The sequence below is a fragment of the Thalassophryne amazonica genome, chromosome 20 (genome assembly GCF_902500255.1).
Source record: "Thalassophryne amazonica chromosome 20, fThaAma1.1, whole genome shotgun sequence".
NCBI lineage: Eukaryota > Metazoa > Chordata > Actinopteri > Batrachoidiformes > Batrachoididae > Thalassophryne > Thalassophryne amazonica.
Genome location: NC_047122.1, coordinates 49,635,575 through 49,651,179, shown reverse-complemented (window position 1 = coordinate 49,651,179; position 15,605 = coordinate 49,635,575). Strand labels below are relative to the sequence as shown.

General features: G+C 40.1%; 1 protein-coding gene across 1 annotated transcript in view; it reads right to left on the bottom strand.

The window, feature by feature from the left end:
* Positions 1-6,617: 6,617 nt before the first annotated feature.
* The window catches only part of cpne4b (copine IVb), an 80,495-nt gene continuing 71,507 nt past the window's right edge, over positions 6,618-15,605 (bottom strand). Inside the window, exon 16 of the mRNA XM_034160776.1 lies at positions 6,618-7,075. Coding sequence (XP_034016667.1) covers positions 6,944-7,075 — 132 coding nt within the window. The 3' untranslated portion in view covers positions 6,618-6,943. The remainder of the gene's footprint in view (positions 7,076-15,605) is intronic.

Here is a 15,605-nt window from a genome sequence, read left to right as displayed (position 1 = left end):
GACACTTTGATGTCTTCCTTGGTCTACCAGTATGTTTGCCTTTAACAACCTTCCCATGTTGTTTGTATTTGGTCCAGAGTTTAGACACAGCTGATTGTGAACAACCAACATCTTTTGCAACATTGCGTGATGATCATTAAAAAGTCTGAATTTGTTAATCCAAATAGTAATGCTATAGTGTAGCTTATTCGTAGCTTTGGAGGCCAGGCTGGGCGAATTGGAGACTCGGCTCCGCACCTTGGAAAATCCTACAGCTAGCCAGGCCCCTGTAGTCGGTGTGGACCAAGGTAGCTTAGCCGCCGTTAGTTCCCCTCCAGCGGATCCCAAGCAGCCGGGAAAGCAGGCCGACTGGGTGACTGTGAGGAGGAAGCGTAGTCCTAAACAGAAGCCCCCTGTACACCACCAACCCGTTCACATCTCTAACCGTTTTTCCCCACTCGGCGACACACCCACCGAGGAACAAACTCTGGTTATTGGCGACTCTGTTTTGAGAAATGTGAAGTTAGCGACACCAGCAACCATAGTCAATTGTCTTCTGGAGGCCAGAGCAGGTGACATTGAAGGAAATTTGAAACTGCTGGCTAAGGCTAAGCGTAAATTTGGTAAGATTGTAATTCACGTCGGCAGTAATGACACCCGGTTACGCCAATCGGAGGTCACTAAAATTAATATTGAATCGGTGTGTAACTTTGCAAAAACAATGTCGGACTCTGTAGTTTTCTCTGGGCCCCTCCCCAATCGGACCGGGAGTGACATGTTTAGCCGCATGTTCTCCTTGAATTGCTGGCTGTCTGAGTGGTGTCCAAAAAATGAGGTGGGCTTCATAGATAATTGGCAAAGCTTCTGGGGAAAACCTGGTCTTGTTAGGAGAGACGGCATCCATCCCACTTTGGATGGAGCAGCTCTCATTTCTAGAAATCTGGCCAATTTTCTTAAATCCTCCAAACCGTGACTATCCAGGGTTGGGACCAGAAAGTTGTAGTCTTACACACCTCTCTGCAGCTTCTCTCCCCCTGCCATCCCTTCATTACCCCATCCCTGTAGAGACGGTGCCTGGTCCCAGACCACGAACAACCAGTAAAAATCTATTTAAGCATAAAAATTCAAAAAGAAAAAATAATATAGCACCTTCAACTGCACCACAGACTAAAACAGTTAAATGTGGTCTATTAAACATTAGGTCTCTCTCTTCTAAGTCCCTGTTAGTAAATGATATAATAATTGATCAACATATTGATTTATTCTGCCTTACAGAAACCTGGTTACAGCAGGATGAATATGTTAGTTTAAATGAGTCAACACCCCCGAGTCACACTAACTGCCAGAACGCTTGTAGCACGGGCCGAGGCGGAGGATTAGCAGCAATCTTCCACTCCAGCTTATTAATTAATCAAAAACCCAGACAGAGCTTTAATTCATTTGAAAGCTTGACTCTTAGTCTTGTCCATCCAAATTGAAAGTCCCAAAAACCAGTTTTATTTGTTGTTATCTATCGTCCACCTGGTCGTTACTGTGAGTTTCTCTGTGAATTTTCGGACCTTTTGTCTGACTTAGTGCTTAGCTCAGATAAGATAATTATAGTGGGTGATTTTAACATCCACACAGATGCTGAGAATGACAGCCTCAACACTACATTTAATCTATTGTTAGACTCAATTGGCTTTGCTCAAAATGTAAATGAGTCCACCTACCACTTTAATCATACCTTAGATCTTGTTCTGATTTATGGTATGGAAATTGAAGACTTAACAGTATTCTCTGAAAACCCCCTTCTGTCTGATCATTTCTTAATAACATTTACATTTACTCTGATGGACTACCCAGCAGTGGGGAATAAGTTTCATTACAGTAGAAGTCTTTCAGAAAGCGCTGTAACTAGGTTTAAGGATATGATTCCTTCTTTATGTTCTCCAATGCCATATACCAACACAGGGCAGAGTAGCTACCTAAACTCTGTGAGTGAGATAGATTAGCTCGTCAATAGTTTTATATCCTCATTGAGGACAACTTTGGATGCTGTAGCTCCTCTGAAAAAGAGAGCCTTAAATCAGAAGTGCCTGACTCCGTGGTATAACTCACAAACTCGCAGCTTAAAGCAGATAACCTGTAAGTTGGAGAGGAAATGGAATCTCACTAATTTAGAAGATCTTCACTTAGCCTGGAAAAAGAGTCTGTTGCTCTATAAAAAAGCCCTCCGTAAAGCTAGGACATCTTACTACTCATCACTAATTGAAGAAAATAAGAACAACCCCAGGTTTCTTTTCAGCACTGTAGCCAGACTGACAAAGAGTCAGAGCTCTATTGAGCCGAGTATTCCTTTAACTTTAACTAGTAATGACTTCATGACTTTCTTTGCTAATAAAATTTTAACTATTAGAGAAAAAAAATACTCATAACCATCCCAAAGACATATCGTTCTCTTTGGCTGCTTTCAGTGATGCCAGTATTTGGTTAGACTCTTTCTCTCCGATTGTTCTGTATGAGTTATTTTCATTAGTTACTTCCTCCAAACCATCAACATGTCTATTAGACCCCATTCCTACCAGGCTGCTCAAGGAAGCCCTACCATTAATTAATGCTTCGATCTTAAATATGATCAAATCTATCTTTATTAGTTGGCTATGTACCACAGGCTTTTAAGGTGGCAGTAATTAAACCATTACTTAAAAAGCCATCACTTGACCCAGCTATCTTAGCTAATTATAGGCCAATCTCCAACCTTCCTTTTCTCTCAAAAATTCTTGAAAGGGTAGTTGTAAAACAGCTAACAGAATGGACTCGAACAGACGGTTACAATCGTGTTCCTATTAAGCAACTTCTCCAGCGCTGAATGCAGTCTGCGTCGGTGCGACTCTTTTGATGTGGGTGGTCTCTGATGGTGAAACAGATAGAAACAGGAGGCTCGTGTTGAATACTGATCTGACTCTGAGAGACAGATGCACACATGGAGTCTATTCTCAGGACAGCCCAACTTTAGTTTGCTCTAATTAAGTATATGGAGATTAGTGAAATAATTAATTCATGCATTTTAATGCTTGTCTAGAAGAGAGTTAAAGATAGACTTATGGGGATGAAAATGTCTGTGAATCCGTGTTATTTGTGCGTGTATAGCAAAGGGGTTCAAGGCACTTTGAAGTGGAGTGTTGGCTCATTTTCAGGACTAGCCGGGGCTGTCAACGAGAGAGGAGAGGGGTAATGTGAATAATGCGATACCACACCTCGGTTGGAGGTGTGCATTCACAAACAGGCTGCATGTTAACCGGAATACAGAGACAAGTCTATTCAGGCTTCCACTTTGCTGCACACTGTAGTGCAACAAATAACAGAATATTATGGTGAAACAACACCAACATTGGCACACATACTCCTTAGACATTACTCTTTTGAATAAAATGACTGGCCACTTGAATTTCCAATAGGCAGCCAGGTACACAGTAAATTTTGCTGAGTAAAATATACTCTGCTGGGATAACATTTGGTCCCAGTCTAAATAGAGTAAAATACACTCTATTATAAAGAGAGTGCAGGCAGGGTGGAGTGGGTGGAGAAAGGTGGCAGGAGTGATTTGTGACCGAAGAATATTAGCACGTGTGAAGGGGAAAGTTTACAAGACAGTAGTGAGACCAGCTATGTTGTACGGTTTAGAGACGGTGGCACTAACAAAAAGACAGGAGGCAGAGCTGGAGGTGGCACAGCTGAAGATGTTGAGATTCTCTTTGGGAGTGACGAGGATGGATGGGATTAGGAATGAACATATACGGTTTGTAGACAAAGTCAGAGATGTTAGATTGAGATGGTTTGGACATGTGCAGAGGAGGGATCCAGGGTATATAGGGAGAAGGATGCTGAGGATGGAGCCACCAGGCAGGAGGAGAAGAGGGAGGCCAAAGAGGAGGTTTATGGATGTGCTGAGGGAGGACATGCAGGTGGTTGGTGTGACAGAGGAAGATACAGAGGACAGGGTGAGATGGAAACGATTGATCTGCTGTGGCGACCCCTAACGGGAACAGCCGAAAGACAAAGAAGAAGACGAAGACACTCTATTATAAAGTGAATTCAGCTACTGTCTTGTCAAATCAAGTGTTTCTACTCCAATAAGTTGATTTTACACTGTGATAGTGTTAATTTAGCACTGTGGTAGAGTATATTTAACTCTGTTTGGACTGGGACCAAATGTTATCCCAGCAGAGTAAATTTTCTCTGCAAAATTTACTGTGTAGGGGTCAATTGAACAATTACACAGGGGTCAAAATTAAAAGATGCTCCAGTCATATTGAAAGCTGTACCACATTATTTGTCTGATCATAAATATTCCAAAAAGGTATAGTTTGGACTATGTGTGACTGAATGTTCTGGAGTTATGGGGTAAAAACAGCGAGAATGGTGACAAAGGTCAATTTCAGTTTGTACAGAGGTCAAAAGTAAAAGTTGCTCCAATTTTGGTAAAAAGTGGTGCAAATTATTGGTTGAGCTAATAAGTTTCTGAATGAAATATTTTTGATTGTGTAGAATGCTTGGTCTGGAAAGTAAAGGTCAAACAATGTCAACATCCAGTGGTTCCTATGACATGACATAGTTTAGGTTACCCCGTACCATGATAACTATTCATGACACACAGTGCAAACTATTCCTTTTTAAAACCCTGTTAACTCATCCAATAAGTTGCATCACCCTTCCATCCATCCATCCATCCATTTTCTTCCGCTTTATCAGGAGTCGGGTTGCGGGGGCAGCAGCTCAAGCAAAGCTCAAGCATCACTTTTAAACAAAATTAGAGCAGCTTTAACTTTTGACCCCTGTACAAACTGAAACTGATCTTTGCCACCATTCATGCTGTTTTTAACCCCATAACTCCATAGAATTCAGTCACAGATCGTCCAAACTATACCTTTTTGTAATCTTTGCATTCAGACAAATAATGTGGTATACTTTTCAATATGATTGGAGTATCTTTTAATTTTGACCCTGTGTAATTCTTCAATTGACCCCTAACCTGGCTGCCTACTGAAAGTTCAAGTGGCCAATCAGTTTTTTTTTTTGTTTTTGTTTTTTTTCCAAAAAATAATGTCTAAGAAGTATGTGTGCCAATTTTGGTGCTTGTTTCCAGAAATGAACAATTGTTACAGTTATCTGCTGCACTACCAAGAAAAGCAATAGATGACATGAGAAAATCAGAGTATTTTATTTATTTATTATAATCAACATGCAGGATACAGAAAAAAAAGGCAGCACATAGATGAATCTGTAAGATACACACTTTGCTAGTCTCCCCTAAATCTTTACAACGTATGAAATTATTACAGTTGTTCATTGGTTTATTACTGTTTTGCAAAATTTCAAAGAAGTCTGTATAAAAGAACCCAAACAACCCTGAATGTCACTCAAATGACAGAGATACTTTATTTCATAACTAGCAAGCAGCTACTGGAGACTGAGATTGGGTATTAGCTGGAGCTGAATTATGCATGCATTTATGCGTTGCACTAACAAGGATTCTACCTTTTCCATAAATAATATTTGCAATGCAAATCCTAAACATTTTTTGGGGGGAATGTGGGTTATGCAATCACACACACTTTGACTCGCCTACTTGCTGGTCTTTTGTACTAGTGCAGCAGATAACAGAATATTTACAGAGGAATCTTTCAAATCTGGAAACAAACACCAACGTTTGCACAAATACTCCTTAGACATTACTCTTTTGAAAAAACTGAGTATCCACTTGAATTTTCAATCGGTGTTCAGGTAGGAGTCAATTGAAGAATTACACAGGGGTCAAAATTTAAAAATGTTTCAATCACATTGAAAGCTATACCACATTATTTGTCTGATCACAACTATACCAAAGAGGTATAGTTTGGACTATCTATGACTGAATGTTATGGAGTTATGGGGTAAAAACAGCAAGAATGGTAACAAAGGTCAGCATTAGTTTGTACAGGGGTCAGATGTTAAAGTTGCTCTAAATATTGTAAAATGTGATGCAAATTATTGGTTGAGTTAATAGGGTTTTTAAAAAGGAATAGTTTGCACTATGTGTCATGCTTAGTTATCATGTTACAGGGTAACATATGTCACATGTCATAGAATCCAATGGATGTCGACATTGCTCTACCTTTACCTTGCAGACCAAGCATTCAACACAGTCAAAACTATTTCATTTATTAATCCTATTAGTTCAACCAATAATTTTCACCAATCTTTACCAAAATTGGAGCAACTTTAACTTCTAACCCTGTACAAACTGAAATTGACCTTTGTCACCATTCTTGCTGTTTTTACCCCATAACTCCAGAACATTCAGTCATAGATAGTCCAAACTATACCTTTTTGGTATCGTTGTGATCAGACAAATAATGTGGTATAGCTTTCAATATGAATGAAACATTTTTAAATTTTGACCTGTGTAATTCTTCAATTGACCCCTTCCTGAACACCGATTGAAAATTCAAGTGGATAATCAGTTTTTTCAGAAGAGTAATGTTTGAGGAGTATGTGTTCCAATTTTGCCACTTAATTGTTTCCAGAAATCAACAATTGTTACAGTTATCTGCTGCACTATACTGCACTTGCTAGTTATCTAAATAAGGTAAGAGTGTCATTTTTTGTGGTGGACTATGCGCTTGCATGCTGGTTCAGAACACGGCTCTTATTTCTATAAACACCTTTCTCTTATACAGTATACAGCAATAATTTCCCAAATGATGCCATTGTGGCAAAACATGCAACAGTCATCAATGTTAATATTTCATATTGTTTCACCAGAACGAGCTAATTCTCTGCGCTAGACTATATGTATGCATGATGGCTGCACATACGTGTGTGTGTGTGTGTGTGTGTGCATGTGTGTGCTTTTGCACGTGTGCATGAATAATACAATCTGTAAACGTATATACATATATACGATATACATATGCATGTCTTTTTTGCGTTTAGTCCACTGTCAGGGGCTGAAGGTTCTGTTTGACTCATAGTCTGACAAACACTTGGGTTTGATGCCTTTCGAGTTGTAATAATCCACCACTTGGTTTGGGACTTCTGCCAGCACACTCTTAGCCAGCGCAGCCGGGGAGGCCTGCAAACACAGAGACAGACATAAGCGGAGGGAGGTTGGGTGTGTGTGGGGGGGGGCACAAATGCTTCACTGCCCGTGCATGAGCCTGATGAGCCCCGCCACTGTCACAGGTCGACTCCACTGAAACTGATATGATCCGACAAGCTCGAATGACAGTTCTAAAAACATCACCCGTTTCACCTTTTTTGTCCTCAGACCAGGCTGCGTCCTACATACTGTACGTGCTCGCCAAAACCAAAAACACAAGAGAGAAACGCATCACACCCTTTTCATAAATGATGTAGTTAGGTGAACATTTTAGTGACGTCTTTACTTCTAATAAGGAGGCTATGTATCTGCAGCCATCTGTCTGTTTGCGTGTTCAGATACTAATGAACATTTTCATACATTTGGTGCAAACAAACACTCTAATGAGAGAAAAAAAAATATGTTTAACCCTTTAGGTTTAATGGTGATTTAAGAGAATGTGATGGTTGATCTCCAAGTTGATTTGGCACAAGTTTTATGCCAGATGCTTATTCTGATGCAACTGCAAATGTGCATGGGAAATGAGGCAAAGGCGAGTTTGAACCCAAGACCTTATTGCTGCCTTTCATTTTCTGAAAGGCATCAGAGAGTTGATACACACCGTGCACGCTCTGCACACCACAATATAAATGTACAAGTAAATATACATATGGCTGTAATGTTGTTGGTCTTTTGTTTTTTTGTTTTTTTTACTATGTATGACTTCAGACCAGTCAATCACAAATATTTTGCTGATCAATATATGCTTTAGATGATCCATCTACGCTTCTTTGTTTTCGAGATACACAAAAACTGGTGTTTTTTTTTTTTTTGACTGCGTTTTCCTTGATCATTCATGAAATTACTCCAAAATGTAATCACCCGTAGATAGCTTTCCAAGTAATATTCCTATCACATTTGAAAGGAGTCCATCCAGCTGTATTTAAGTTAATCTTGTCCACAAACACACTCATATATGCCAGAAAATACCCTGCTTTGCCTGTTTGCCAGCGCATAAGTTAAAAATTAAAACAGCATAAAAGACAAATCAAAATAATTAAAACTCAGAGAGCACACACCTCTGCCAAGGCAACATATCCCCCCGACCCCCAACCGACCGTCTCGCCAAAATACCCACTTTCACTTGTATTTAAGACTTATTTCCTAAGAACTGATCTATATGCTTAGAAAATTTCATCAAGATCCATCGATGTCATTTTGAGTTCAGTGTTGCCGTATCGCTACCATTCTTCTGGATCCTGGATCCAGAATGTTACAAATTGACTAAACAAATTTCATAATTTTTTATCTAAATGTTTGTGAACGCTTAAAACCTCTCATGGATCCAAAATATGTTCAAGACCTAATTCAATATAGAATCCCTCATTTTCTAAGAAAGTATCCATCTGATCACCAAATTTCATTAACATCTGTCAAATAAAGGCCAGTAAAAACATGCTGGTGGATGTAATCATATCATGCACATTTATTTGTTGGTAATTATAGACTAATGAACAGCTGGGTATGAACACTGTATTCCATTTCTGCTCATAAATCCTGCCCGCTGTAGCTTTAATAATAAATGAAGCAAGATTTTCACCAAGCAGCATCAATATTATTACTGTAAGAATACTATAGAATTAATTAGAATTATATAATGCTTAATATACAGTGACACTGTGAAACTAAACATTAAAAATATAACAATGATGAAATACCCTCGGCCGTATGAGCATTGTCTTATTTATAATTTACAGTTGTTTAATTGGTATCCCACTGCAAAGTATATATATATATATATATATATATATATATATATATATATATATATATATATATATATATATATATATAAAATTGTTATTTACATTAATTATTAAGATCCTATTGTCTTACTTAAAATTTTTACATGTTCAATAAAGCCTTTCAATCAATCAGTCACAAACAAAATTTACATTTATGAGCTTTTTGAGAAGAGCAGAAGTTAGCTTCGAGTTAGTGGAGGTTAGCGTGCATGGTGACGTCCGTGAAATGTCATTTAAATCACTCTGTGTTATCAGGTTACAAAACAGAGTTTTCAGTATTAGAAGTGTTTATCTCTCCCTAGCGTTTACATAATATATGACAAAGATATTATATTTACACACAGCGAAAATGGGAGTTTGCAGCTAGCTACCAGCCTATGACCTCACCACGCTAACATCCGCTAAATGTTTTGTAAATTACTTCAGAGGTGTTATTTGGTTCCAAAAACAGTGTTTTCTGGCTGATATGATGGAGAGGAGAAAGGTAGACATATTGTGTGTGCAAGAGACCAAGTGGAAGAGAAGTAAGAGCAGGAGCATCGGCGGTGGGTACAAGTTGTTGTACCATGGTGAGGACAGGAAGAGAAATGGTGTTGGGTGTCATTTTAAAGGAAGAGTATGTTAAAAGTGTGTTGGAGGTTAAGCGAGTGTCTGACAGGGTGATGAGTGTGAAGTTGGAAATTGAAGGGGTGATGATGAATATCATCAGTGCATATGCCCCACAGGCAGGTTGTGAGATGAAGGAGAAAGAAGATTTCTGGAGTGTGTTAGATGAGGTGGTGGAGAGTGTGCCCAAGCATGAAAGAGTGGTGATAGGAGCAGACTTCAATGGGCATGTTGGTGAAGGGAACAGAGGTGATGAGGAAGTAATGGGTAGATATGGTATCAAGGATAGGAATGGGGAAGGACAGATGGTAGTTGATTTTGCAAAAAGGATGGAAATGGCTGTGGTGAATACCTACTTTAAGAAAAGGGAGGAGCACAGGGTAACATATAAGAGTGGAGGAAGGTGCACACAGGTGGACTACATTCTTTATAGGAGATGCAAGCTAAAAGAAATCATGTTTGTAGGATGACTTTAGAGGTAAAGAAGAAGAAGAGAGTGAGAGCTCAACAAAGGATCAGATGGTGGAAGCTGAAGGAGGAAGACTGTTGTGTGAAATTTAGCGAGCAGGTGAGAGAAGCACTGGTTGGAGGGGAAGCAATTTTGGACAACTGGAAAAGTACTGCAGATGTGGTGAGGGAGACAGCTAGGGCAGTACTGGGTATGACATCTGGACAGTGGAAGGAAGACAAGGAGACTTGGTGGTGGAATGAAGAGGTCCACGAAAGCATAAGGAGAAAGAGGTTGGCGAAAAAGTTTTGGGATAGTCGGAGAGATGAAGAAAGTAGACAGGAGTACAAGGAGATGCGGCGTAAGGCGAGAAGAGAAGTGGCAAAAGCAAAGGAAAAGTCATATTGCGAGCTGTACAAGAAGTTGAATAGTAAGGAAGGAGAAAAGGACTTGTACCGATTGGCCAGACAAAGGGACAGAGCTGGAAAGGATGTGCAGCAGGTTAGGGTGGTAATGTGCTGACAAGTGAGGAGTGTGTGCTGAGAAGGTGGAGGGAATATTTTGAAGAGTTGATGAATAAAGAAAATGAGCGAGAGAAAAGGCTGGATGATGTGGTGAGAGTAAATCAGGAAGTAAAAGAGATTAGCAAGGAAGAAGTGAGGGCTGCTATGAAGAGGATGAAGAGTGGAAAGGCAGTTGGTCCAGATGACATTCCAATGGAGGCATGGAAATGTCTAGGAGAGATGGCAGTAGAGTTTCTAACCAGATTTTTTAATAAAATCTTGGAAAGTGAGAGGATGCCTGAGGAGTGGAGACGAAGTGTGCTGGTTCCTATTTTCAAGAACAAGGGTGATGTGCAGAGCTGCAGTAACTACAGAGGCATAATGCTGATCAGCCACAGCATGAAGTTATGAGAAAGAGTAGTAGAAGCTAGGCTTAGAAAACAGGTGAAGATCTGTGAGCAACAATATGGTTTCATGCCGAGAAAGAGCACTACAGATGCAATGTTTGCTCTGAGAATACTGTTGGAAAAGTACAGAGAAGGACAGAAAGAGTTACATTGTGTGTTTGTGGACTTAGAAAAAGCTTATGATAGGGTGCCAAGAGAAGAGTTGTGGCATTGTATGAGGAAGTCTGGAGTGGCAGAGAAGTACATTAGGGTAGTGCAGGACATGTACAAGAATAGTGTGACAGCGATGAGATGCACAGTCGGAATGACAGACTCATTCAAGGTGGAGGTGGGATTACACCAAGGATCAGCTCTGAGTCCTTTCTTGTTTGCAGTGGTGATGGACAGGTTGACAGATGAGATCAGACAGGAGTCCCCATGGACTATGATGTTTGCAGATGACATTGTGATCTGTAGTGAGAGTAGAGAGCAAGTTGAGTCTAGTCTGGAGAAGTGGAGATATGCTTTGGAGAGAAGGGGAATGAAAGTCAGTAGAAGCAAGACTGAGTACATATGTGTGAATGGGAGGGAGCCCAGTGGAATAGTGCAGTCACAAGGAGTAGAAGTGGTGAAAGTAGATGAGTTTAAATATTTGGGGTCAACTGTTCAAAGTAATGGAGAGTGTGGTAGAGGTGAAGAAGAGAGTGCAGGCAGGGTGGAGTGGGTGGAGAAAGGTGGCAGGAGTGATTTGTGACCGAAGAATATCAGCAAGAGTGAAGGGGAAAGTTTACAAAACAGTAGTGAGACCAGCTATGTTGTATGGTTTAGAGACAGTGGCACTAACAAAAAGACAGGAGGCAGAGCTGGAGGTGGCAGAGCTGAAGATGTTGAGATTCTCTTTGGGAGTGACAAGAATGGACAAGATTAGGAATGAACATATCAGAGGGACAGCTCAGGTGGGACAGTTTGGAGACTAAGTCAGAGAGGCGAGATTGAGATGGTTTGGACATGTGCAGAGGAGGGACCCAGGGTATATAGGGAGAAGGATGCTGAGGATGGAGCCACCAGGCAGGAGGAGAAGAGGGAGACCAAAGAGGAGGTTCATGGATGTGCTGAGAGAGGACATGCAGGTGGTTGGTGTGACAGAGGAAGATACAGAGGACAGGGTGAGATGGAAACGATTGATCTGCTGTGGCGACCCCTAACGGGAACAGCCGTAAGACAAAGATGCTCCAGTCATATTGAAAGCTGTACCACAAAGACAAAGAAGAAGATGACAAAGAGATTATACAAAGAAAACAGGAGTTTGCATCTAGCTACCAGCCTATGACCTCACTACGCTAACATCCTCTAAATGTCTTGTAAATGACTTTAGAGGTATTATTAGGTTCCAAAAACAGCATTTTCAGTTTTAGAAGTGTTTATTTCTTGCTAGCATTTACATGATATATGACAAAGAGATTATACAAAGAAAACGGGGCTTTGCCGCTAGCTACCAGCCTATGACCTCACAATGCTAACATCCTCTAAATGTCTTGTAAATGGCTTTAGAGGTATTATTAGGTTCCAAAAACAGCATTTTCAGTTTTAGAAGTGTTTATTTCTTGCTAGCATTTACATGATATATGACAAAGAGATTATACAAAGAAAATGGGGGTTTGCAGCTAGCTACCAGCCTATGACCTCACCATGCTAACATCCGCTAAATGTCTTGTAAATGACTTCAGAGGTGTTATTAAGTTCCAAAAACAGCATTTTCAGTTTTAGAAGTTTATTTATTTATTTATTTATATAGCGCCAAATCACAACAAACAGTTTCCCCAAGGCGCTTTATATTGTAAGGCAAGGCCATACAATAATTATGTAAAAACCCCAACAGTCAAAACGACCCCCTGTGAGCAAGCACTTGGCGACAGTGGGAAGGAAAAACTCCCTTTTAACAGGAAGAAACCTCCAGCAGAACCAGGCTCAGGGAGGGGCAGTCTTCTGCTGGGACTGGTTGGGGCTGAGGGAGAGAACCAAGAAAAAGACATGCTGTGGAGTGGAGCAGAGATCAATCACTAATGATTAAATGCAGAGTGGTGCATACAGAGCAAAAAGAGAAAGAAACACTCAGTGCATCATGGGAACCCCCCAGCAGTCTAAGTCTATAGCAGCATAACTAAGAGATGGTTCAGGGTCACCTGATCCAACCCTAACTATAAGCTTTAGCAAAAAGGAAAGTTTTAAGCCTAATCTTAAAAGTAGAGAGGGTGTCTGTCTCCCTGATCTGAATTGGGAGCTGGTTCCACAGGAGAGGAGCCTGAAAGCTGAAGGCTCTGCCTCCCATTCTACTCTTACAAACCCTAGGAACTATAAGTAAGCCTGCAGTCTGAGAGCGAAGCGCTCTATTGGGATGATATGGTACTATGAGGTCCCTAAGATAAGATGGGACCTGATTATTCAAAACCTTATAAGTAAGAAGAAGAATTTTAAATTCTATTCTAGAATTAACAGGAAGCCAATGAAGAGAGGCCAATATGGGTGAGTGTTTATTTCTTGCTAGCATTTACATAATATATGACAAAGAGATTATACAAAGAAAACAGGAGTTTGCAGCTAGCTACCAGCCTATGACTTCACCACGCTAACATCCTCAAAATGTCTTGTAAATGACTTCAGAGGTGTTATTAGGTTGTTTGGTTGGTATTAGGTGTTTTCAGTTTTAGTGTTTATTTCTCGCTAGCTTTCACAGATTATATGAGAAACATGTTATATAAACACATAAATTAAGCATTTTTAGAGGGACCTGCCACTGACATCACAGTGCCTCTCTGCTCTAATCACCTCCTCCACTCAAAAAAAAAAAAAAAAAAAAAAAATGGAACAGATTGAAACAGAATGTGACTTTTTAACCTCTTAAATAGGTCAAGGTTAGCCATCTTTGAACTTGTCCAAAGTCTGTGTCTCAAGAATGTTCCCTGTGAACTTGACGACTCTGGCAGATTGGACGTCTGCTGAGCAGAGACAGATGGATGGATGGATGCAAAGTCTTTGCAATACCCAACGGTCATATTTGATGGCCTTGGGTAACAATACAGATCAGCACCAAAACGGGACAACAAAACCCCTTCTACTTTCCACACAAGAACACAAACAGTCGATTGTGAAAGTGTTAACAGTCATTCTGTCCTACACTGTGTTTCACATAATTTGCAGAGACAATGGACAAAGTGCCCTCAGCCGTCCTCTTCCTCTCTCTGTCCTCTGCTCCTGTTATTCCCAACTCTGCCGTCACATGCCAGCTTGGCCCTGCTAATCCCTTCTGAAAAGAAATGACGGAGCAGAAAATCACCTCTCCACCTCTGTCACACACTCCCTCAGTCCCTTTTGTCTTTAGCTACGGTCTCCTGTTGACCCCCCCCCCCCCCCCCCCGCAAGATATTACAAGATATTTTTGAAGGTTTTTTTTTTTTGTGCACTTTAATGTCATCACTCACAGTCTAAAAAACAGTTTGGTTTCTGCTGCAGTTGTGCTGGCTTTGCAGAGTACCAGTATCTACTTAAAAAAGGGTGGACAAAAAAAATGCAGTCTGTTGTGGTACTACATGCTGGCTTATATTTAAGTTTTAATATTTTCAATCATGCATCATATCTCTAGAGACTGAACAGAATCTCTGACTAGAATAACTGTGTTACTCCTTTTAAGCAGACTTTTTGCCATCGCTGCTGCTACTCAGCGGCGGCACCAGAGGATTATTGTTGGTGGGTGGATAATTATTTAGTAGTGTGTGTATATGTGTGTGTGTGTGTGTGTGTGTGTGTGTGTGTGTGTGTGTGTGTGTGTGTGTGTGTGTGTGTGTGTGTGTGTGTTGGGGGGGGGGCAGAATTTGGATTAAGTTTGCAAATATGAAGTTTTAAGTAAATCTCAAAATGCCTATTATATACTATACACAATAAATAGGACCAGCAACAGCTACTGTTACTGTACTGACAGGACACGAGTGTGAATGTGGGAAATTAGACAAATGTACAGGTTCTTCTTTATATTTATCATCCTCCATTTGCCTGACAAGGAAATTAATCTTATTGTGAAGGCTTTGCATCCATCTGTCCATCCGCCTGTCTGTGCTCAGCCAGTCCAGTCCTATTTTTGTCAGAGTGTTGAAATTCACAGGGAACATTCTTGTGACACAGATCTTGGACAAGTTCAAAGATGGCTAACCTTGATATATTTTAAGAGGTTTAAAAAGTCACATTCTGTTATAATCTGAGCCGTTTTGTGTTTGAGTGATGTGGGTAATAGCCAATGAGTCGCTGGTCTCTTCAAAACTGCTTCATTTTGTGTGTGTTTATATACATGTTTCTCATATATGATGTAAAAGCTAGTGAGAAATAAGCACTTCTAAAACTGAAAATGCTGTTTTTGGAACCCATTAACACCTCTGAACTTGTTTATAAGACATTTTACAGAGGTTAGCATGGTGGCATCACTTCCTAGCTTAGCGACTTGCTAACCACTTAATTTCTGGTATATTATGTAAAAGCTAGCAAGAAATAAACACTTCTAAAACTGAAAAGGCTGTTCTTATAACCTGATAACATCTCTGGTGTCATTTATAAGACATTTTGTGGATATTAGCTTGCACGCTAACTTTCGCTAACTCAAAGGTAACTTTCTATGGAGTTAAATTTGACTCATTAATATTAATACGTGCAAATGAACAGAGCGTGAGGTACAAATATTCCTTGATTTGCACAACATCAACAAATGATGATTTGATTTGAACATGTACA